Source organism: Cyprinodon tularosa, unplaced genomic scaffold (genome assembly GCF_016077235.1).
Source record: "Cyprinodon tularosa strain WSP-4 unplaced genomic scaffold, ASM1607723v1 ctg56, whole genome shotgun sequence".
NCBI classification, from domain to species: domain Eukaryota; kingdom Metazoa; phylum Chordata; class Actinopteri; order Cyprinodontiformes; family Cyprinodontidae; genus Cyprinodon; species Cyprinodon tularosa.
In genome coordinates this window covers 1,699,509-1,724,097 of record NW_024039296.1, presented here as the reverse complement: position 1 = coordinate 1,724,097, position 24,589 = coordinate 1,699,509, and the positions used below count along the sequence as shown (strand labels likewise).

Here is a 24,589-nt window from a genome sequence, read left to right as displayed (position 1 = left end):
TGTAGTCCTCTCATTCATAAGTGCTTTAAGTATCAATACTTGTACCATTAAAGTTAGAGTCAGCTACAGAAAGGGTGGATTTTAACAGCATGTGCACAGAAGAAAATAAGATTGGAGTTAAAAACATTTGGGAATTTTCCAGCACCCTCTGAAAAAGTTGATTAGGGGTTTCTATAAACACTCATTAAACAATAACACAAAGTCAATTTGTGATGCTGCTCTTCCTGACCCCTCAGCATCTCAGGTACATCTCTCGAAAGGTTTCAGGGTTCTTTTTAGTTAAACTAAACAGAACCAGATGTTCATTAATGATGTGTCCAGCAACACCAATGTGTCGGTGAATGCGTCGACCCCATAGAGGAAAACACTATCGTTTATTAGCGTTTTGTTTCAAGAAAGTCATGTGACCAATACAGGAATTGTTTCTGACTGACACACTAATCTGTTTAAAAATGCATCTGTCAATGTGATACATCTGTTAAAAAAAAAGTAATATCTTTTGCGGTTCATCATTAAAATTATCAAGAATTTTGGAGCAGCCTGAAAGGAATGGAAACGTCTCAACAGTTGCATTTTTATTTTAATGTTCTCATTGTGTCAGACTATTCCTTGTAGTTATCACTCAACTTATATGAATTAAAGTTAATTTGAAATTGACTCTTAGTTTATTTACTGTTTTTACTGTACTTATTGTTTTAAAATTATGATTTAAAAACCTAGTCCACAAGCATCCTTTCATATTCCCCTAAATGTTCTCAATATATATGTTTACATTATTTATATGCTGCATCTAAAAACATAAAAGATATTTTCAATTTAAACCTAGATATAAAATAATACAATATAACCTACAATAATTTAAATTATATTATTGTACTAGGTCATCAAATCAATTAAGTCTGTAAAATAAGCAGCCTGTAGTGTCTTTAAAGGTCCAGCAGGTGTCAGTATTCTGAGAGACAGTATCAATACAGTTTGGCAATGTGTTGAAACTCTTCAAGATGCTTGATTAACCCATCACTGATGTTCCTTTTGATTAATGATTTCTCTAAAGAGTAAATGGATTTATTGAATTTCTTTCAGACCATTACACTCATGATATAAAATCATCACATAGTGATATATCCAGGATGTTTTTGTAAGTTCTTATAATTACGGCTTTATGAAGTAAAAATTAGATTCTCAGAAAATGAACATCTTCAATCATTCCATCTTTTATGAAAGACTGAATTGTCCTGGCAGATGGCTGTAAAGGTTTTGGACACCAGAATCATCAAATATATTTTGTAAAGTGGTTTAACAGAAGGAAGGTTCCAGTTGTAACCCATGTGTTTTTAAAACATCTACACCAGCTGCTGCTGAGCTTGGACAAGGTTAACTCGCCCCAAACGATCAAGTTGGCCTTATATACTCTCAAGGCTCTGCTTATCCTTGTCTGCATTTTTTTCTTTCACCTAACATTCCATTAATAAACTTGGGTCCAGCACCCTGAACAGCCATTTGTATCGCCTACCATCCTGGAAAGGATGTCAGTAACTGTCTGCTACACAACCATTAACTCCACAGATTTCTGCATTAAAAAAAAAAAGGTTTACTGGTCCTTTTTTTTTATTGTAACTAAATGTTGGGTGTTCATTCGCTGTAAGCCATAAATACAACACATTAAACCCCTTTCAAGTTCAAATTAATTTTATGGAATATGCTTTTTAAGGATAAACCTTACTGAGATGCAGCTCAATTCTTGAGAGTTTAACATCTTCATGCTGAAATGAGCCTAGTGTTGGCCTAGTGGTTATAGCAGTGCGCTTGTGCTTTCAGAAGGTTTGAAGTACCCCACAGCCTGCACTCTGGGTCCCTGAGCAAGACCTTTAACCCCACACTGCCCCTGCTCCCCAAGGGGATGAATTAAACACAGAGGTAAATTTCTCCAATGTGAGATTAATAAAATAGAATTATTAAATCCATTGTTTACAAAAAAATCTATTAACAGAAGGAAAAGATGATTGACATGTTCGAATACATGATTAGGAAATTAGTCTGTAATGCAGGAAGCTTGGCATATTAAGCTTAATGCATAAAAAATGCACATGTACAACCCTTTACCCGCTCCTGAGAGGGAAACTATATTAAATAAGGGTGTGCAAAATAATCGTCAAATCGATGCATTGTGATTCTAATTTTTGTGATCTAGTGAATCGATTCTTGAAGGCAAGAATCGATTATATAAAAAAAATGAACAAATAAAATACATTAATGGTTGGCGCACATCAATCAAACCAAGTGCAATACCACTTCCAGTCCAGCAGATGTCGCTGCGGATGTGTTGACGCCTGCTGCTTTGTGTCGCAAGCATGTCTGGCGGTGGGATACTGAGAAGAGTCATTCGTAAACAAAATATTTGAGGAGACTGAGAAAATTCGCCCCCCAGCTCCATCAAATTTCAAGTCAGATGCTTGGATGCATTTTGGCTTTAAAAATGAAATTGATATGAAGCACGTAATTTGCAAAAGGGGAAATGTCTTACATTTGAATGTTTTCATTTCATTGGTTTAAAAGACCACTGAGGCCATGTAAATTGCACTGATTATCCTCATTTTGTTATTTTAAGTTTGATGAATCTTAAGATCTTTTTGTTAGTGTGTCCACGCCAGTAATAGTAATATTTCTGTCCAGTATTTGTTTTCATGACAACACCTCCAAAAGTAATTTCAATAAATACAGCTATGTATGAATTCAGTTGCTTTCAGTTATGTATCAATTGAAGACACTATCCAGATCATACAGCCAGTCAGCCACTGGTAAGGGCTGTATCTTTTTCTTACAGTGTTCAGTGAAAATATCCCAATGCATCGCAATATTTCAAGTATCGTGATGCATCGTGATAGAATCGCATCGTGGCATGTGAATCATGATTCAAATCGAATTGTGACTTCTTTGCCAATACCCACCCCTAATATTAAACACGTGTAAGAGCATGCAAAAGCCCATTTCTCCTCGTGTACTCTGTTGAGCACAAGTTGTTTGCATCGCTCATACAAGCTTTCTTTCCAAAAGATTTGCAATTTTTCCCACTGTCATATTCACCACCAGTAAGTGAAAATGAGGACGAGCACATACAATGGCCTTATGTAAACATAATCAGAATGATTAACAATTAGGAGGACCACTTATTTTGATGTTCCACCAGGAAGAACATCCTCCACTACCTTTAATACTGGGTCAGCAGCTGATTATTTTAAAGTGGGGGCAATTTTGTTAATGAGACACATGAGCTTTTTTATTTACAAACTGATTTATTCATGTGAACTAAATGAGAAAACTTTACTTTTTTTTTTGGAAATACAATAAAGCACATAGATTGGTTAAATGGATCACTTCAAGGAAGGTTTGGCTCATTTCATCAGTAAAGTTCTATGGAAATTTCACGGTAGAAATCCCCACCCCATTTCAGCCAAGCCTTAAACATTTAAAGCCAAAACGGTCTCTTTCATCAGTGCAGGCAAATTCATAATAAATAATTTCCTTCAAATAAGAGTTTTGTTTTATTTTTTAAGTTATCACACACATATATCCTGTTTTGAACAAGTTCTAACTTGTTAATTACTGATAACAGTAAGAGTTGTGTTGGCACTGCTCCATGACTGCAATGATTTTGTTGGAGATTCAGTTCCATTGAAGCCATTCAGCTTTGGTTCAGAGCATTCAGTTCTTAAAGGGACACTAATCCACGTAGTGCACCTCAGCCTGGAGCTCCTTAGAGATGTACCCGATGAGAGCGGCTGTGACCTGCTGCTTCAACATGGAGTTCCCCATCACCAGAGCGGTTAACTGAGCCAGGTCAGTCCACTGAATGTCTCCCAGGATCACCATGAGATCATCATACAGCTTCTGCTGCTGCTGAGGGCTGAGCTCCATGATTATCTGAGGAAGGGGCCTGAACTGTCCGCTAGTCAGCCAGCAGCCAAGGAGACCGCCCACCGCACCACCTGGAGGGAAACAAGGTTTTCTCGTTCTTAAAAACGGTGCAACACAAACGTCCATAAGTAAGTTAAACAATCTATTGAACTAAATCTGTTTTGGGCTTACCCACAGCAATACCAAGAGGACCCCCAATCAAGCCTCCAGCGAAGGCGAGTCCACCAGCGGCTGCTGCTCCTTTACCAGAGCCTTTCACAGTGGCCTTGATCTGCTGGTTGGCAGACAGCTCACAGCACAGCTGCATCACATCATCAATTGGACGGCCCATGCTGTAGATCACAGGTTCAAGTTTAGACAAGAGGTCTTCTTCTTTTTTTGGTTGGCGGTTGGCAACCAAACTTTGAGCAGCATTACCGCACCTTACTGGTATAGATTGTGGTTCTTGATGTATTTATCTATTAATCTATATATCAATATATATATATCTATCTACATATATATCTATTTCTATCTATATATATATTAGTATTTTACTCATTGATATCATAAAGACCATCTATAATTAAATTCTATGAAATAATTTAGTTTTCTTTAAACATCTAATAACTATTCGTATTTGTTTTCTCCCCAAATTCTTCCTCAAAATATCCAATAAACTGACTTTCTCCTTAATACATTTAAACTCTCTCTTCATAAATCTTCTCTCTCTTTCATATTTATTACATTCTATTATAACATGTTCTATTGTTTCATACTTTCCACAATAATCACATTTTCCAGTATTATGTTTTTGAATTTTAAAAAGTGTATAATTAAGTCCTGTATGTCCAAATCTTAACCTTACTATCACTCTCTCCTCTTTTCTATTTCTTCTACCATTTCTCCTTTCTCTTACTGCCTTCTGAATTTTATAAAACCCATCTACCTGTTTTTTCTTCATTCCACCTTTTTTGCCATTTTTCCATCAGTTTCTCTTTAATTATACTCTTTCCTTCAGATTTACTTGTTTTAACTGTAAAACTAATAGGATACTGAATCGCCCTCTTTGCCATTTTATCTGCCCTCTCATTTCCTTCTATTCCAATATGTGCTGGAACCCACAGAAATGTAACTATCAAACCCATATTTTGTATTCTAAATAATGTATGAACTATTTTTAATAAAATGTCGAACCTACTATTTCATTGATTATATTTTATACTTAATACTGCAGAGCTTGAATCTGAACAAATTACTATGTTTAATGGTTTTATATCTTCTACCCATTGTAAAGCTAATAATATTGCCAACATTTCTCCTGTGTATACTGATAATCCATCTGTAATTCATTTTCCTATTTTTATATTGAATTCTGTTGCTACAAAAGCTATTTCTATTTTCCTATTTATTTTTGATGCATCTGTATAAATTTGAATATATTGATAATAATTGTTTAAATGTAACTGTACTGAATAATTATCTACGATATAAGATTTATCTTGTTTCTTTTCCATTATTGCCATATCTACTATTGCCTCTGGTAGAATCCATGGTGGTATTAGACAAGAGGTCATATCTAATGATTAATTATAATTAAAAAAAAATACTAGACTCATCATGACAGGTTTTGTTGTTTCTTAAACCAGATATATGAGCTGAATAAGTGAGACAACAGATAACTTCAAATTAGCACAGTATCAGCAAAAATAAAACCTTGGATCAAATATCGCTACATGCTTAAATAAGACAATGAAAAGAGTTACTGAACAGATTCAAAAGATCATTGTTATCTTCATCATTCATCAGAATTACTTTATTAATCCCTTGCGGTGCAACCGTTTACAGAAGTACAATAGAGCTAAATAAAATACAATAAAATAGAAAAGTATTACAGCCCACACAGAAAACTCACAACCTTCCCATATTAACAGTGTAAAATAAGATATAGGAATAATATAAGATAAAAGATAATATGGCATAAAATACAATTAAGCTTTAAATCAGAATAAAAAAATGTTTCATTTGTTTTTTTTATTGTTTTATAACATATAAACCTGGAATTTACCCTGATCAATAAAATCTCAGTATCTTACAGCTGAATCACAGTAAACAAACTAAAAAACAACTGCTAAATATCTGTAAACTATTACATTTATAAACTATTACATTTGAAACTGGAATATTGGCTCTAAAGAGCTGAGGAAAAACAGCTCCTCACCCCACTGGGCACTGCTGCATTCATTTGCTATATGTGTAAAAATAAATATTAAATCTATATATTAAATATATTTTCTATTTGCATTATTTTTAGGACACAAAAAATGTCAAAATAACATCAATATCATTATTTGAGGGACATTTCAAAGAAGCTTGATGTTGAATGCCATCTACACATTATTATCAAATTAATGACAATTTATTTATGTCAAACATAAATGTTTTTTTTTTTTCACCAAATTCTGATGCAAATGGGATATAAGTGTTAATGTCATATTAATGTTGAACTGACATCTTTAGCGTCTGGGAAACTGATTCATTATAGTAAAATTAAAAGTTTTTTAAAAAGTTACGTTTAAAGTCATATTGGCAGAAAGATAAAATGTATTATAGCGACCACAAAACATGTGTTGAACAACCAGATAGTAGTTTATATCTATTCTAATTATTAACTCATACATCATCATTATTACGTCAGAAAAAAAAACATAAATGTAAGGCAAAGCTAACGCGTTTTCTCTCCGTAAACCATCTCAGATCCTCGATAAACAGCAGCTTCATCTCGGTGAAGATTAAGGACCTACCTTTCTGCGGAAACAAGTCTTCATTAATATTCTTCACTGCCTATTTTACATTAGATTTGTTTGTTTGTTTTTTTAAACTGCATTTATCTTTCTTTACCAACATGACTCCTGAGCTTTCACAGATATGCCGCAAAGCCTGATGGGAGAAATTTTGATGCTGCGTTCAGGAAAATCCGCCAAATGGCTTTATTTGTTTTTTTTGTTTTTGTTTTCTCGTCATCAACAGACCACTAACATATCGCTTTCACGAACAGCAAATGTTTTACTTTAAATATTGCAATATAATTGTTTTCCCTTGAAAGTAAAATCGAATTGCTCTTCTGATAAGACGCAAATATCTGAACAAATTGCTGGTGGAGAAAAACATAATTGTACATTTAATTCAATTTCTATTTCTTTCCCTTTTAAACAAAATAAATCTCAATGAACTGAAAAAATATTTGGATCCTGTTCACATCCAGTTATAAATAAAGTAACTAAATATAATACATAAATATATAAAAAGGTCAACCCTATTCAGAGTGTGATCTTTTCAACATTGAAATTACTATGAACAAATGCTTTTTTGTGTCTAATCTGACTTAACAAGCCTTCAGTTTGCTGATGTGGATTGCTGTCCATAATATAGACATACGTAATTACATAGAGCTGCTTTATCTATCAATCTATCTGTCTATAGATATATATATATATATATATATATATATATATATATATATATATATATATATATATATATATATATATATATGACACAGGGTCAATTTCTGTTGCAAGGAATTAACTCCTTTCTACTGTTACCACATGAGCATTAGGATTGCTGGCTCCTTCAAAGTTCACCTCTAAAGCTGTCAAGTGAGGAGCCTGGCAGTGGGGCCAATATCAAGGATTATTTTTCTTTTGCGTCTAGAAAAACTATAATTTTTTTCTATCCATCTCATGATGGACTTCCTGTTTGTTTTATCAGTTAAATCACACATAAAGGGCAAAAGGGTCTTTAAAAAAGAGGATTACAGAGTGATTAAGAAGTTTATGAGCTGAAAAGTTGTTTCTTTGACCTTGAACGTATCATTTTAAAGGTCATTTTAGCTACAATAATTCCACGTCTATATAAACCGAAGTAGATATCTATAACCTTTGTAGTTTGAATTTGGTTGGTTAAGATAGGTCACACGACTGATAAAACAGCTTATCAATACAAGTTTTCTTTTGTATAGCCAGTTATTGATTTTCCAAGGGCACTTGAAAGCATCAATATTTAAACTTAAGGCATCAATTGCCCTAATTTAATTGTAGACGGTATTATAGGTTTAAAACTGGGGGAGCGGTGGGGGGGACGAGTGTTTACATTTGGACACACATTCTTATTTTTACCCATAGTACATTGGGACAGTACGGAGCTTTTGCCTGTGAAGTCAGATACAATTCATTACGGTGTTTAAAACGGAAATTGAAGTTCCCTTTTTTTCCAATTAAGAGCACAAAAGTAGAGCATTAACATATATATTTTTTCTACTGCTTATTTCTGACACACTGGCAATATTAAAACTAACTTTGAATACAACCAGGCACCCTCTGACCTCCCATTAAAGGTTTTCTATCGTGATCTTCATAAAAGGTTCCTCATCCTATGTAAATCATAGCATCAAATGAAAATAGTTATACCTGCAGCTTAATTAATTGATAGATGAGTAAGTTTATTTTTTATTTCATTTTTTTTTTTTTTGTGTCGTTTAACTTTGTTTTACCTCTACATATATCATCGGATTAGTTTAAATCTTGAATTTCGATGCATTTTCTTTTCGGTCTTTTATTTTGAAATTTCTAACCGGATGTCAGTACTACACTTCCGCTGTTTTGATGTCTGAGTGCATGGCGCAGCGAAAGTGACGAGGATTGTTTTTGCTAATCTTTTTGGACCCTGTGGATATTTATTTCCGTGGAATCATGCAGAAACCCTGAAATGTGTGTGAAATGATATCACCTCCGGAAGTGTGGACCTTTATCACGGCCTCATTGATGACAGCGTGCAGGACGCCTCTGAGGAAAAGCTGCTGGATTCATAAACACTTCTTTAGGACTCACTCAAACCCCTGAGCTTTGTTTTGTGGGTCAAACAAACTCGTGTTGACGCGTTTGCATTTGGGTTGACAATGGCTAAAAAAGGGAACACGGATCTAGAAGACCTCGGTGGAGTTGTCAGGCTGAGAGAGGAACACCAGAAGGTAATTTCTACTGATGTCTCCAAACGCTGTTGCTTTTGCAGCTAGCAGAGCCACGATGGGCTCCTCGGGGCCACGCGGTCCGATCAGCTCGTGCTTTGCGTCTGATACACGCGTGGATCTGCTAAAATCTGCACAGAACAACTCTCATGCTCTCCTGTTTTTTTGTTGTTGTTTTTTTTGCATTGGTCTTCTAGAAGCTTCCTCCCTTTATGTCGCGTCTAAGTTTCATTTAAAGGTTAAAGGGGGGCGTGTTCAGCTAGTTTAGTTCCTTTTAACTCATGCGCTGCTTCTGTAGGTTTCACTTCTCTGTTTGTTATCAATATTTTGATTATTTTAGGGCCGAATATTGAATCGAAGGGGAAAGTTGGGGTGAAGTCTACGCCCCCCCACATGAAGTCAGCTTCTGCTCTTGTTTTTGAACTTAGTTTTAATGACACACAATGTGATTCTTAAAACAGAGTAGTGTAGAGTAAAAAAAATAATAGATAATCAAACAAAATACATATAAAATGCAAAGTACAAGTATTAAAAAAAACAAAACAAACATAAACAAAGTTATAAAACAACAACAACAAAAAAATCTGGAAAAGAATGGGGCCCCGAAGAACAATCTCATCTTAATGATTCCTGGTTATCTTTTTTTATGCTTAAGGTGATTGGGATATAATATATATACATATGTGTGTGTGTGTGTATCAAGTCATCAGCTCACATCAAGTTTCTAAAGAATCCTGAAAACGAACCGATTATTTGATTTCAGCTGGATTAAAACAGAGATTCAATTTAGATCAACCTGCACTACATAGAAGGCTACAGAAAGTCATTCTTAAGCCAAAACAGACCCATTTTTTTCTGGACTAATAAGACTCCTGGTCAGGACAAAGTAGGGAAACTTTCTGTTTCAGCTTTTCAAAGAGATCTAAAGAGGTCCTGACCATCTGGGGGGGAAAAAAATGTTTTCACAGCTGAGTCTCTTCCATTTCCTCACCATTCGACATATTTTCTGCTTCCCTGTTTGTTTTAGTATAGTAATTGTTGCATTTGATTTAGCTTTTTGATGTAGGTCGCATAGTATGCAAATGCAACAAGTATGGCTGCTGTGTTTAAGAAGGCATCGATTTCAGGATATCTGGGCCACAGATGGAGGCAGTTTATGAGGAACACCAGGGAAGATTTCAGTCTTATTAATCCTAGATGAAAAGTGTAAGGTCTGGTTGGTGTGCTCCAGTAATACAGGAAAAAGTTTTATGTTTCCACTAAGCTGCTGTTTTTTTAGCTTTAGCCTGGACAAAATGTTAGAGAAGCACCTTACAGGTGGTTTTATTAAAGGTATTGTGGAGGACCCACCCTCTCCACTTAAAAAAAAATGTGCGTGCAAGAGGATGTACAAACCCATTTGTCCTCGTGCATGCACTGTTTAAAATGTGCTGTTTGCATATTTCATACAATTTTACCGTGTCCACATACAGTGGGAACTATATAGTGGACTTTATAGCAAACTCGGTTAACTTAAAGTTCGGACAGATGATCACCGTTGGCTACGTAACTCCTCCTCCAATGTGCGGTGCCTGCGCCATCTTTGTTATTGTGTGCTGCTGTCGGGTAGCGACAGCGGTAACTACCAGCAAATCACAGAATCATTTGCGAGGATAACTCTCTGTGCAAAGCGTTCTGGGATATATCTGCCTCTTCTGAGGCCTTTGTTTTCTGCTCTTACACTTTCTCGTACGACCCCCCGGCCATTTTTAAAGAACCTCAGTGAGAAAGATGAGGTTCAATGACTGTCTGAAACTCTAGCTCACCACACATATACACCTGAAAATGCGCACGCACAGAAAAAGATAGCCAATGGGACGAGCACGTAGGACCGCCTTACGTAAACATATCACCAGAATGATTGACAATTAGGAGGACCACTTATTTAGATGATCCACCCGGAAATAAAAGATCGTCCTCTATACCTTTAATTTGTTGCTTTTTTGTGTAGATAACCAATATTTAACTCATTTATAATTACACTTAACCAAACCCAAAGGCTGAGGTTTTGAGGACATAAGAGTTGACTTAATAGGTTAATAAACCACTGGGTGACAGAGGTTCTTTAAAAAGAGTAGCTGTCTTACAATCTGAAAGTTGTTGATTTAACTTCAGGTTGCTCCTCTGCCACATGTTTGCAGGAGTGAAGGTGAACCAATCAGAAGGAAGATGCTTAATCCCAAACTGCCTCTAATGTAGGCATCAGTCTGTAAATGAGTGAAAGTGGTGCTTTGAGTTTTTATTATGAATACAAAACTGCTTTTTTATCTGTTAAATTTATTTTTCTTTCAATCAAATGTTATAGAGGCACATAGAATATCAATTTAATTAATCTTTCTGTGTTTGAGAACACTTTCTTAAATGTAAAATATCAACATTTATTCCAGAGAATAACCTGCTGTTTATCTAAGCAGCACTTTCTGGTACTTTTCTTGTGTAAATTATACTTGAGTTATAGGGGTAACAAAACTCAGCTCCTTATTCTTTAGAGGTTTTTAGGCATAAGGAACATTTTTGCACCAACCCTGACCTATTAATCCAATCCAGCTGCCATCATGTAAATAACTTAACAACAAACACATGTTTTGTGGATCTGATGGTTTGATCAGATTCCTTTATGAAACATCTACACCTCGTTTATGATGAGAAAATGTAGTAAATGTTTAATTTTCCTGTGTTGCTTAGGAGTTAATCTGTTGAATGATCATATTAAGACAAATCCTTCTATAAAGTCCCATTTGTAAACATGGAACTACAATATATTTGCTTTTTGCTTATTGGATCTTCATTTATTCCTCAGAGTGCCACTAAAGACAGATGTGAACCTTGACCCTTAGTTTGAGACTCAGCGTTAAATGACCTTTATTGTTGATATTGTTCTTCCTGGCGAATATTGGAAAATAAAATCAGTCAATGTATAAAGTCAAAACCTGTAAATGTTTCTCCTCCACCAGTGTTTTCTTTTGCTAGCCATTTAGCTTTATTTTCTGTTGATGTCGAAGACTGAATATACACAACAGAGTTGATATTTATTTTATTAATTTTTTTGCAATGTCATGGAAATGCCTTCTTCTTTACCCCTCAGTGTGTTTGTTGGATTAATACCACTGGATAGGCTATTTTACTATATAGACTGCCTTTATAATAATACAGAAATTATTGTTTTCCTTATGCCAGGCATGCATTGAACCAAACTAACATTATTTATCCTAAAACAGGTGGTGAAAAACTGTGAAAGTCAGATTCAACACTGGTAAGCATTATAAAAGTCTTAATGTGTTATGTAAAAAAAAAAAAGTATATTTCTAATTTTGTTTCTTCTTTTGCAGGATTTAGATTCTAAATGTGATTTTCTATTGTAGGTCTGTGTGAAAACAATTCTAGATGTTTCTCATTTAAACAGAAGTGGGAATAAACTAAATGTGCCATTGGACTGATTGTTTTGCCCTTGAATGTAATTCAAAAATGGTAAAAAATTGGCCTGCCCGCTTATGCAGCTAAGTAATAAATTTTTTTTGGTGATATTTTTGATATTTAGCAAATGGAACCAAAAATGAACAAACATCACTGAGTCGGAATAGTTTCATTTACTGCAAGAAATAAAAACAAGAATAGAGTCAAATATGGACAAAACAATGAAGGAACATGGTGTGACAGTGCTGTTCTGTACTAAAAAAAGTTATAAAAAAAATAATAATTTAGCTATTGCTTTAAACAAATATAAATCATTTTATTTTCTTCCTCTATATGGTGCGTCTGTTAGGGTCACAGCGGGCTGGAGGCTTTCTCCAGCAGTCTGTGGGCTGCAGCTCCAGCAAATGCTCGATCAGCCCAGTGTTTGTCTCCAAATACTGAATATCCAATGACATTGGCTTTATATTGGAAGTTGGGACACTCGTGTTTTAAACTAGGGTTAATCCACTGAAGAGGGAAATAGTGTCTTTATTATTTAGCATTTACGTTTATTTCAAGTCAACAAAATGCATGCATTTGTTTTAATGAGGTAAATGTGCAAAATGCTAATGTTTTGGATCTAAATTAATTTACAGATAACTTTTCAGCAAAAGTTTGACTGCATCCTTAAACTAAAATATAAAATTTTTATTTATTTATCATCAAGAAAATAAAACAAGCACATTTTTTGTTTTGCTTAAAAGTTTTGTGTTCCCCAAAGTTTGAAGAGCTTCCAGGCTCTTGTTAAAGTTTTCTTTAGTTGTGTCCAGGGTTGTTTTTGCTGTTGTAGAGGTGATCTTTAAAGCATTCACAAAAACTCTAAATCAGACTGTGATATAGTAGCTCCTAGAAACAGGAAGGATTCCACACTGTTGAGATATGTTTTCTATAGGTCTGACAGACCGTCCAACAGTTCAGACCATTTCACCTTTAACCAGATTCCCAGATCCTTGAACTAAATCAGCTCTGTGCTAATTTGTTGCTCTGTATAAGCTTTAGAAAGTCGCAGGTCTCTTACAGCCTCTACATTTTCTTTGACTCCAGTGTATTCCCTTCAGTACAGCAGGTGGTATGGGTTACATATTGAGGACTTTGAGTTGTTGCTTCAGGCAGCAGAAATGCAGGATAACTTTTTTTGTGCCACGTTGTTCCATTTAGTGTCGGCTGGTTTCACTCTAAGTTTTTCTAAATAAATCTGCCAGTTTAGCATAGCGCTAATATAACATATATTTCTGAATAAAACTCTTGGAAAGTGTTCACACAGTGACATCCTTAATCCTTTGCTGTTCACTGTTTTTACCCCTTTGGTGATATAAATTCTGAAAAAGGTTTCATTGAATTTGACTTTGCACGATCTACCGTAACATACATGTAGGGGCCTAATTTGACAGAATGGACGCAGTGTGGTTATTTATGGTTGGGTTTAACTTTAGCAGCAGCAAAGCACATCTTAGAGAGGATGAGACTTTGTCTTTTAGTTTTCTGTGGTGGTTTGTCTTTTATGCTGTAGTGGTTGTGATGTTATATAAGCATAAAGACTATAACCATGGCAGCCAAAGGGAAAGCTGTAAACTTTATTGGTGCTTCACAATAAAAGTACCTGAAGACAATGTTGTTGTTTTTAAAGGATTATTCATATAGCCTGTATTAGATGTCTTAAAGTTCTTTAATATTATACTTTTTGGGTTTGGTTCTCAAATGTTTTGTAGGATTTTTTGGTTGTCTTAATTTTAGTGATGCATACTTTTCAACCTCCAAACCAGTAAGATCTTTTTTAATTTTGTTATCCCCTTTTCACATAATTTTTTTTTTTTTTTAAGCCATTTAGGCCAAAATCATACATTTAGAAGTGCATGCATGGATGAGACAGGCTTGGTTATTTTTTCCCCTGGAAAAAACAAAAAAAACCCAAAAAAAAAAAAACTCAAAAGTATCATTTTAACTAATCTTCCTGTCTAAAACACCATCTTGCACATTTGCCTCTACAAAAATGCATACAATGTCCTAAATATATTGGGTTTATTTACTTTTCAACCCTTTATCTAGTTGTATTCCCACCAATAGGAAAGGGTTATGCATCAGTGTTCCTTTTTAAAATCCTTTCTGTATTTACCAAAATTCAGTGGAGGCTCCAGAATAATCGGCTTTCAAGTAAATGTCACAAAATAATTGTTGCATCATTCATTATTAAAGCAATATTAAACAAATCTGGTTAATATTTGGACAAGACTTTAAATGAAGTGCAAAAATATCTATCTGAATTCAATTCTGATGCTGTCTGCAAAATTTGAACTATGTTTGAATTATATTCATGAGGCACAATCAGTCATTCCTTATTGACAACCAGAAAGGAATATTCTAAGTTTAGGGATCAATGCATATTTTCTCTGACTGTAACATGTTGTGCTTTAATTAAATTGACCTGCTGACGATCAGTCAGAGCTGATAAATGGAAAAATGGCCATTTTGCTCTCCGTTTAATTCAGTTTGGCTTATTTAAACAGGGCCAAATTACAACATGTTGCTCGAAGCAGTTTACAGAGTCGATTTCACAGCCCGAACAGACACATCGGTTGAGTTCTAGATGAGCATGTGACGACAATTCAGTTTATTGGTATAGAGCCAATTCAAAACAGACATTATCTCAAGACTTAACAGTGACAATTCAGTCGGATCATGCAGTCAGATTTGTTAAAAGTTTTGTACAGTTCCTATACTGGGCATACATGCAGCCACAATGGAGTGGGAAAAAAAGCTCCAGGAAAAAAACAGGCTGTGTGAGGACAGATGTCTGCTGCAGCCAACTGGGGGTTTGAGGATACAGGAAGACAAGAAAGGAACATAGAAGAACTGATTTAGTAAAACTTAATGAGGGATAAGGTTATGGTAGACGTGCTCCAAAGGGTGGATTAGTGTAAGAAAAAAAAAAAAAAAAAAAAAATCAAATGACATCTGTTTTTTTTTTTTTTTTTTTTTTTTTTTTTGTATGTATGTATTTTTATCACAACAGTCTGCAGTGTTTGTCTAAGGTTTCCCTTTATTTAAAGTGAGCTTCCAAGCACCTGAGCTCTGCTTCCTCAGCAGTTTGCCTCAGGAACAATTAGACTTTGCAGCAGAAAGTCCATTCATGTACAGCATGGTTCAAACTTTAGAGGCTGCAGTTTGCCCCAGAATTAGCCTGGTCTGTCTTTAAGTTTCAGTTTCTAGTTCAACAATTTGGTTCAGTCTGCTTTTAAATTAGGATGGAAGGTGCCTGGAATAAATCTCCCAAAGAAAAGAAAACACTGACATCTTGTGGAGATGAATAGATCTGTTTTTTTTTTCTCCATGAAAAAGATTTTTGAATTGTCATTATTTTTATTACTTAAACACTCAAAAAAAATGTGTGTGTGTGTGTGTTGATGAAATGATTGGTCATTTTTCGCTTTACAGGAAAAAGGTGTTGGATGACTATGAAGCCCTCCGTGATCGCCTCAGAACTCTCCCAGATCAGTTGTGTTATGACATCATGGTGAGTGCAAAAAAAAACAAACCTTTTGCTTAAACTGACTCAAAGTTCCTCCATTATTTAAACTTTCCTCGCTCCCTTTTGCCCTACTTTCTCGCACCTGCCTAAATGGCCTATTTCTCTTTTGTTGTTCTCCACCATCTTCTGCATCCTGAACAGGTACCATTTGGCTCCCTGGCCTTCATGCCTGGGAAGCTTGTGCACACCAACGAGGTCACGGTGCTGCTGGGCGACAACTGGTTCGCCAAGTGCTCTGCAAAGCAAGCCCAGAAAATTGTCGAGCACAGGATGAAGCGTAAGAGTCGTTTCCTGTCATCTCATCTATTTTTTTTTTTAACTAGTCATTCACTGCTGCTTTTCATCCAGCAGAGGGCGACTACACATCACATGTAAAGAACTTGTCTGGTTTCATTTAAACAGCTTTGAATTCCAACAGGAGTTTGTCACAGAACTGTTCCTCTTAACCTTGTATTGTGTTGCTGTTTAGTAAATGAGATCTGCAGAAGCAGATTTATTTTCAAAGGGTTGAAAGTAACAAAGCACATTGCGAAGGCAGCGCTTTTACATTCCTCATCGACCGAAGCGATTGTAAACATTACACATTTGTTAAAATCAGACTTTGTCTTTCTGTCTCATAGCAAAGATCCCCTCTTTGTTTCTCTGTGCTAAATCAGAAAAACCTCATATTAAGTCAGACAAACCAAGCAAAGATCTCTGATGTGAGCATTATTAGAATGTTTAGTGAAGCAGAAATGTGCTGCCACATCCCCCCCCCCCCCCCCCCCCCCCCCCCCTCCTCCTGACCCTCCCCACCCTGCTATTACAGAGCTAAGTGCTGTAATACAAACAGAGCTAGCTGAAATGTGTCAGACAGCGGCCGAGTTGTCAGGCCTTCTGTATTTGACCTTTCCTCACTTCCAGTTGATGCGCTGACTGGAGGGGCTCCCGATTGCCATGGAAACAAGGCCCTCTGCTGCTATTAGTGAAAGGGCTTAATTGTTGTGAAGATTTAATGATCCGGAGTAGTATTCAGGGCAGAAGATATTATGAACTGTTTGTACCATCATTTCTCCCCCCCCCCCCCCCCCCCCCTCCTCTCTTCCCCGACTTGTTTCGGGTTTTAACTCTTAAGCCGCTGCTTGTCATTCAGCCGATCTTTTTATTTACACACCGTTGTTTGTTTGCTGCCAGTTTTGGCACATTTCCTTTGCTCTCATTCACCGTGATGCCTCTGTTTTTTTCCTACAGATGTGGGGAATCAGTTAGACGATGTGACCAAGACTATGAAAAACTTCGAAGCAAGAGTGGGCTTCGCAAAAGAGCTGGAAACCATGTCAGCTGTATGTTGCAAGACTGCACACCTTAGATATGACAGGAAGAAGTCACTATTGAGGACAAAATGTATTGACTTTGACATTGTTGTGATTTAGAATAAAGGGGACTATGTCGACATCAGAGAGGAGGTTGGAAACAATGACTCAGCCATCACTAAAGGTAGCTTCATCAGCTTTTCTTCTGACCTCATTTTACTTGATCATGGCTTTTGAGAAGAGAAATCGTTCTTTACCACAATACATGATTTCTTTCTTTACAGGAAAGCAAAGAATAGCTCACAAGCCTAACTCGAAACCCAAGATGGATGTGGTGTTTGATCTGAAAGAGCAGGATGAGGAGGATGAAGGCAAGAGCGGAGACACAGGGAGCAGAAAAGGCATCATAAGCGAGGAGGAACTGTGGGCTAGATTAGATGAACTAGAGAGACTGGAGGAGCTGCAGGATGAGCAGGACAGGTACAGGCTCTCACTCGGCAGCAAATGCAGTATGATTAAAAAGGGAACATTTTGGTTGTTTTAATAATGAACATTAAAATGTTCCCTCTTCATGTCTCTAAATGATATGATCTCTACATGACAACACATTTCCATCTAAGAAAAACTAATCTTCTGGATGATGATATGCAACAACTCAACAGTTCAATGGGCACCAAGATTTAGTGGAATTATTACAATAATGTAAAGCAAATGCGTTTTTTCTATATTAAAAAAAATAAAATAAAGTTGCACTGATTTGAATGAGAATCAAGTAACAGTCTAAAAACTTTGATAACGCTGTCCTTTCTATCTATATATCTATTTATTTTGAAAGGACTCAAAGCTCAACTATAGGGCCAGAGCAACTTCCTAGGGCCCAAAGGTGAAGGGGCTCCCCTGAAGACTGAACACCGCTTTAAGGAGTGGTGGCCTAGTGGTTGGGTCCACTTGGAATCCAGAGATTCTGAGTTCAAGCCCCACTCCAACCCCCACTCTGGGTCCCTAAGCAAAGACCCTTAACCCCACACTGCTCCCCGGACGACGCACAATGGCAGCCCACTGCTCCCCAAGGGAATGGGTTACATGCAGAGAGTTCATTTCGTTGCTCTGTACTTGTGACAGTGTAATGACAATAAAAGCTGGATAACTACAATAGTGACATTATTACTACAGGCTCACAATGTAATCCCTTGTGAGGTTACCTATGTCAGCCAAAATGGCACAATACTGCTGCCCCCTAAAGGCCAGATCACACCGGTTGCGTACCACTTTTTAATCTCCCATCCAATTTTTTTAACCAAGTCACAGCGACCGTGTATGGAGAGGCTGCAGATTTAAATTTTTAATTTAAAACAATTTCCCACATTTGACCAGGAAAGATTAGAAAAAGTAAGTGGGGAAAAACGTAACAAAAAACTAATGGCGCAGCTTCAAAGCAAAACCCCACTTCATAATCAGACTGCATCTCCAACCAGAAAAATAGAATTTTAATATTAGAAATATGGAAAATGAGTTTAACGGTTTAAGGTTCATAAGGGTACTGGCTGAGACGGTGAGAGGTGATCCTCAGACAGGAATCTGTGAAGATTGAAATCTTTTTTTTTTTTTATAGAGGGTATGGTGATAAGCTGCACTTGTTTTTTTGTGAGGCTCAAAGAGGATCCCTATTTTACTATATCGGTTTATGTGCTCCTGACGTTTGTAAAGTTTGTCACATTTTTTTTTTTTTTTTTTTTGATAAGTGATAAGCTGCACTTTCTGTTCGAGTTTTTTAAAAAAAATTTTTGGTGAGGCTTTTGGTGAGGCTTGGATAGGATCAGTATTGGACTTGATCCATTTTATGGGTAAAGTAATTCAAATATTTCATTGATTGTTTGTACCTGAGCCTGCCCCGCCTGCTTTATATTCACCATGCCTCTCCAAACCTCACTGTTTGCAATAACAGATTTTATTTTGTATTTCCCCCCAAAGCGGATGTGTTTTACTTTGTAACTGCGTCTCTCTTCCTGTCAGACCCATTAAATTGCAGCTGAATTGCTGTAAACCATAAAATAGACCTTAGGGTCTAACTCAGTTGAAGCTATGCAAGCCCTCTAAAATCATGCGGGATGTGATCATCCCCATAGACTAAATGAGCGCTAAACGCCACAACCTCGTTCGACATGATTTTCTGTCTGATCGGATGGAAAATCCGATTCTGTGTGTTCAAGGCTTAACAGCAAAGTCTGTTTAGGAGGAAAAAAGTGACTGCAGCATTGCCTGTGCAGTAAACTAACAAAAAAAAAAGAGCTGATCTCTTTTGGGGTTTTAAAGAAGAAGATGCAAAAATTAAGATAGTGTAGGTAACTATTCTTAAAAGTCTGCCTTTGCAGACATGTCTGAGTGTTATGTTAACTTGTCTGCTTTTTTAAAGCAACAAGCTAACACTGACACCTGATGTTAGAAAGCATTGGTTATACACCAGCTCATTCGTCCTGTTTATAGATCTACAGCACTTCTGTAACCAGGACAGAAGTCCTGAACTTCTGTAAATAGTCTTTTGTTCATGTGGGGGGAGGGGGAACCATGCTGTATTTATGAATTCACACTGTAAGCCTAAAAGATTATGTATGAAATCAGAGGTTTGTATCTTATGAACTAGTAAACTACATTTTAATGTTGGCTTCCAAAATTGACCATTCAAAAAATATAGATAGAAAAAATGTGATCATTTATTGAGCAATATATCTTAGACCTGATTTTATCTGAGAACTGACTAATATTTGTATAAAATATAGCTGCATCTGTTCAACTATACAAATCTCTGCAAAACAGTTGGAAATAAATCAAGGTTGTTCACAGATTTTAATTATTATTCAAGTTTATTTTCAGTTAAAATTTATTTCGAACCACATACAGTATTTTGCACTTATTTGTTTAAACATATTATGGTCCTGATCCAGGCTACATGTTTCAGTAAAATGATTCATAAACAGATAGTAAGAGGTGGTAAATACTACAGAAAGTTTTTAATCACAGCCTCAAATACAGTAACATAAACAGCTGCTACAAAAGTAGTGCTGCAAAAGATAAAAGGTGAATTTAATAATAAAACAAGTAATCGGCTGAAACAATTAATGGGGTAATTTTGATTAATCGGTTAATGAAATAATCCTCAACTAATTTAGTCATCGATTAATCATTAACTCGAGTATAGAGACTCTGAAACGTACATTTAGCTGTTAGAGTATATTTAGCTGTAAAACATATATATATAAAATTTTGTATATAAGATGAAAAACTTTGTCAATATGCTGTACCCAGAACTCCTCAAAAGGGAAACGTTTTAGTTTCACCTGGTTCAAATTCTGTAAAAAAAACTTCTTTAAGCATCATTTTGCTATATGATTATTAATCTAAATTTAATCTACGGGTTAATCGATTAACAAAATGATTGTTATTCACAGCCTAAAAATGATTCTTTTGCATGACTGGTTACCATGCCATCGGTTTAAAACGAGATCTGGCATATATAAAGCCTCTTTGTCCCTCTTGCCTTGCATGTAGCTACAGATTCAACCAATCATTGCAGATAAATTAACAGCGGTGGCACTCTTTTCAAAATAAAGCTTCTCTTTGTGTAACAGTTAACAGAATAAACATTCTCTCTGTGTTTACAGATTTCTGAAATGTAATCCTTCCCAATCTAATATCATATCGCCCAACCTTACTTATTAGTTTCATAAACTGCAGTTTGTTTAACAAATCTTACGTGTTGTGAACATTCTTCCTCTCCAGATTGTCTGATAACGCGGAGGTGAATGGTGAAGAATCATCATCTTCATCGGAGGAGGAGAAGGAGACAGATGCTGCTCCTCCGGTTAATGGTTCGAGCTTGAAGCGCTGGAGCTCTGTGCCTCATGGTGTACAGCCTCTCACAGACAGGAAAGGGGAAGAGGAGGATGGCAGCTGTTTGCCCACTATCTTCTTCTCTCACATGGTTGAACCCAAAAAGGTCAGCTTTAAAATAAACATTCAAGATGAGCGTGAAAAAAGTGGTTTCTTTAGATTTGTTTCAACATGTCTGTTTCGTTCACTTCAGGTGAGGATAAACACGGGGAAAAACACCACATTAAAGTTCAGTGAAAGAAAAGAGCAAAAGGAGAATTCAAAGAGGAAAAAGAAAAATGGCCACAGTAATGGCCCCTCCCATCACGAGCTTCACAGAATTACCACACCAGCTGATATTTACAGGTAAAAAGCAAAGTTTTAGTTTTAATGATGAAGACTGTTGACTCCGGTGCTAGGAATATTCATACTTTATCTTTTAAAACTTTTTGAGCTAAAAAATACAAAGTTTTGCACATTTTTGGGGGGATTTAAAACAGCAAATTGCAAAGAGGATGGAAGGAAAATGCAAATGTTTTTTTTTTTTTCCCCCTTCCATGCAATTTAGCACCAGTTTGTTTTCATCGATTATAAAATCCCAGAAAAATACAAATGTCTGTTTTTAATGTGCCCAAAATAAAAATCAAAGCACTAAATCCTGCTACAAGGCATTGCATCCTATCCTTGTGTACGACACAATCTGCTGAAGCTTGACTGTTGCTTTTGGGTCAGGTTGTTTGTGGATGTGAAGAATGGCGAACCCATCCCGAGAAAGTCCATCCTGAAGTCACGGAGTCGAGAGAACAGTGTGTGCAGCGACACAAGCGAGAGCAGCGCTGCCGACTTCGAGGAGCGCAGGATGATCGGGCGCAGCTTCAGCCACGATGAGTTGACACACAGCGACACCAGCGACGGTATCACCGAGGAGGACAGTCCAACAGCGGTGCCTCTGCAAACTCCCAGCAGATTTGAAGTTAGTGTTCTGTTTTGTAATATTTCCCTGTCTCTGCCAGCATTTTGCTTCTGCAGAGCCGGTTTATTACCCTCTCAATATTTACATTGGAGTGAATGTCCAGTTCTGTCTTTTGACGAATCTGTCTTTCAGGCTTTTTCAGGTTTGGTGGTAGAAAAGGACCCCATGCCTTCAGGTGTGCCCCACCTGACCATCGTCCCACCTGCTTTGCCAACCATTCCGGAAAGGAAGCAGGAGGAAGTTGCACCTGATGTCCCTCCGCCTGAGCAGGCGCCTAAAAGGGTGTCCAAGTTCAAAGCTGCCAGGCTGCAGCAAAAGTGACTTTCAGGCCTTTTTTTCTTTTTTAACAACAAAATTGAACAAAAGGAATCAACGGTCTCCCTTTCTGTGATCATCTTGAATTCACCTTATTTCATAATCTTTATGATTCCTGTCATTCAATACGATTTGAATAATTAGACAACCGTTAAAAAATATATCTGTCTCGTTTTCTGCTTATTGTCAACCTGCTTTTACGTTATCGACTCTTTTGCAGATCCTTGCTGTTTGTAGGTAAGGGGACCCCAGCTTCCTTTTCGCTCTCAATTAAGATGAACCTTTGCTAAAATGAAATTTCTACCATCTATCGTTCTGCCCAATGAATGTATGTTTTCTTTTGTGACAAGCTTTATGTAAAAAAAAAAAAAAACAAGATTGGAACTACTAAGAAAATAAAACATTTGAACCATAACATTTCTTTTTTTTTCCCTTATTTACATCATAAAAACAAAATGTTCCAGTAATTATTGCATGCTGCTAATTTGGAGTCCATAATAAAAATCTGCATTTAGCTTTTATGAAAATCTTGTATTTTTATTTACTGTATAATGACCTAATTTTGATCTTTTACTGAGAAATGAATTGTTCTACTGGGATTCCTGTGGACTGTTCTTTGGTACTTTGAAGTTCAAAGATCTCTAGCATCAAGTATCAATTCACTTCTTTCAGGCAAAAAAAAATTCTCTTTCAAAGATGACAAACTACAATATAACACATTTCTAAGTAATGCTTTTAATCCCTTGTCCTAGTTTCAATGTGATTATTCATTTCATTAATGTGGAAAGAGCAGCAGAGCAGGTGTTGGAGCTGAGCTGGTTCCTGCAACATGAAGATCCTGAGTTTATATTCTGGCCCTGACTCTTTCTGAATAAAGTTGCCGTGTTCTTCCTGTGCACCAATGTTGCCTCCAGTTAGTGTAGCTTCTAACCACCATCTGAAAACACAGCTGTTAGGTGGATATAGGTCTCTGTCTTTAGGTATGATTGAGTGTTTTTCTATTGTTTATCTGTTGCTCTGTGATACAATGGTGACGTATTTTGGGAGAACCCCCATCTCTCATCAAGGCACCATTCCCTCTCCATCAATAAGCAGCTATACAACGGCTGGATGGGTAGCATAAGGTCTGACACTAATTTTTCAGTTATGTTTTATGAATCTAGAAATGGCCTAATTACAGAAGTGTTTTACACAGATTTATTTTTACTGCAGAAGCATGTCTCACATTTTAGAGAAATCTTAATTTTTTTGGGGGGAAGCAACTTGCTACATTTGTTACTAAAAGATGAATGCAGCTGATGCATGTTTGACTTCCTGTTTGCCTGAGTTCAAAATATAGCTTTAGATTGATGCTCTTCCTTCTTAACCGCATTTAAAACATGAAAGACAGAAGAGCATGTAATTGAAATAAGACAAGTTCATGTTTTGTTTTTTTTCTTTATGAGCTTAGAAATGACCAAGGCACACATTAAGACCCAAACTTATACTCTTCAAGAATCAGATTCAAAATTAAAAATGCAATAAAAAAAAAACAAGAAACCTGATGTGACAAAAAAAGGCTATGAAGGAGATGCAAGTTTGTCTTTCTTTGAAAGTCTATGTTCCACTTGAAGCTTATGTCATGTATTAATATTTAGGGGAAAGGATATTAAACCCTTGATTTTAAGAGGTGCTTTGTCCTTTTTAGGAGCTCAAGGGTCCCTGATAATTTAGTCATCATAATGCATATGAATAGTTTGTATGGGTCACCACAAAATTCAATAACTTGTGCAAAAAAAAAAAAAAAAAGCAATTTTTAGGTCACATACTTGTAGAACGATGTGTATACTCTGCTCTTTCATTTGTATTGGATATGCTTGCCAAATGTTTAGGGAAAACAGACCTAAAAACTGCAGACTAAAAAGGTCTTCAGAGATGTTTGCAAATTCAGTTGCTCTATTACTAGAGAAGACAAACACAAAAGATCAATCTTTTTTATTATATTCATTTAATTGTTGCAGATTAACTGTCCACTCTGTGAAGCAAGATCTTTGTTGTAATCAGTTCACCACATTTAAATATTGATAAAACCTGAATCCGTAGAGAAGTTTCATAGTAATAATAGAATAGAACAAAATAGAAATATTCTATATTGCCTCCCGGTAGGGGTACCATTTATTCTGTCAGCAAATAGAGCCTCATAAAGTTAGTTTTACAGTTTCAGA

The 24,589-nt window shown here is 36.2% G+C and overlaps 2 protein-coding genes across 2 annotated transcripts; one reads left to right on the top strand and one right to left on the bottom strand.

Annotated features, from left to right (window-relative positions):
• Positions 1 to 3,277: 3,277 nt before the first annotated feature.
• Positions 3,278 to 6,839, bottom strand: zgc:112052 (protein C19orf12 homolog). The gene is made up of 3 exons (XM_038305469.1): positions 6,699 to 6,839; positions 4,087 to 4,247; positions 3,278 to 3,986 (listed from the first exon to the last, which is right to left on the bottom strand). The coding sequence occupies exons 2-3, from the start codon at positions 4,244 to 4,246 to the stop codon at positions 3,721 to 3,723; spliced, it is 426 nt and encodes a 141-aa protein (XP_038161397.1). The 5' UTR covers position 4,247; positions 6,699 to 6,839; the 3' UTR covers positions 3,278 to 3,720.
• A 1,709-nt stretch (positions 6,840 to 8,548) lies between these two features.
• uri1 (URI1 prefoldin like chaperone) lies at positions 8,549 to 22,800 on the top strand. Its single transcript, XM_038305575.1, has 11 exons — positions 8,549 to 8,923; positions 12,178 to 12,212; positions 15,845 to 15,923; positions 16,080 to 16,215; positions 17,169 to 17,260; positions 17,351 to 17,414; positions 17,515 to 17,710; positions 21,008 to 21,224; positions 21,312 to 21,463; positions 21,830 to 22,070; positions 22,203 to 22,800. The coding sequence occupies exons 1-11, from the start codon at positions 8,852 to 8,854 to the stop codon at positions 22,389 to 22,391; spliced, it is 1,473 nt and encodes a 490-aa protein (XP_038161503.1). The 5' UTR covers positions 8,549 to 8,851; the 3' UTR covers positions 22,392 to 22,800.
• Positions 22,801 to 24,589: the final 1,789 nt, after the last annotated feature.

Coding starts and splice junctions, on each gene's coding strand:
- zgc:112052 (XM_038305469.1), bottom strand. CDS start 4,246: ATGGGCCGTCCAATTGATGATGTGATGCAGCTGTGCTGTGAGCTGTCT. Junction 3,987..4,086: donor TCCTCTTGGTATTGCTGTGG/GTAAGCCCAAAA, acceptor GTTTCCCTCCAG/GTGGTGCGGTGGGCGGTCTC.
- uri1 (XM_038305575.1), top strand. CDS start 8,852: ATGGCTAAAAAAGGGAACACGGATCTAGAAGACCTCGGTGGAGTTGTC. Junction 15,924..16,079: donor AGTTGTGTTATGACATCATG/GTGAGTGCAAAA, acceptor CATCCTGAACAG/GTACCATTTGGCTCCCTGGC. Junction 17,711..21,007: donor CTGCAGGATGAGCAGGACAG/GTACAGGCTCTC, acceptor CTTCCTCTCCAG/ATTGTCTGATAACGCGGAGG.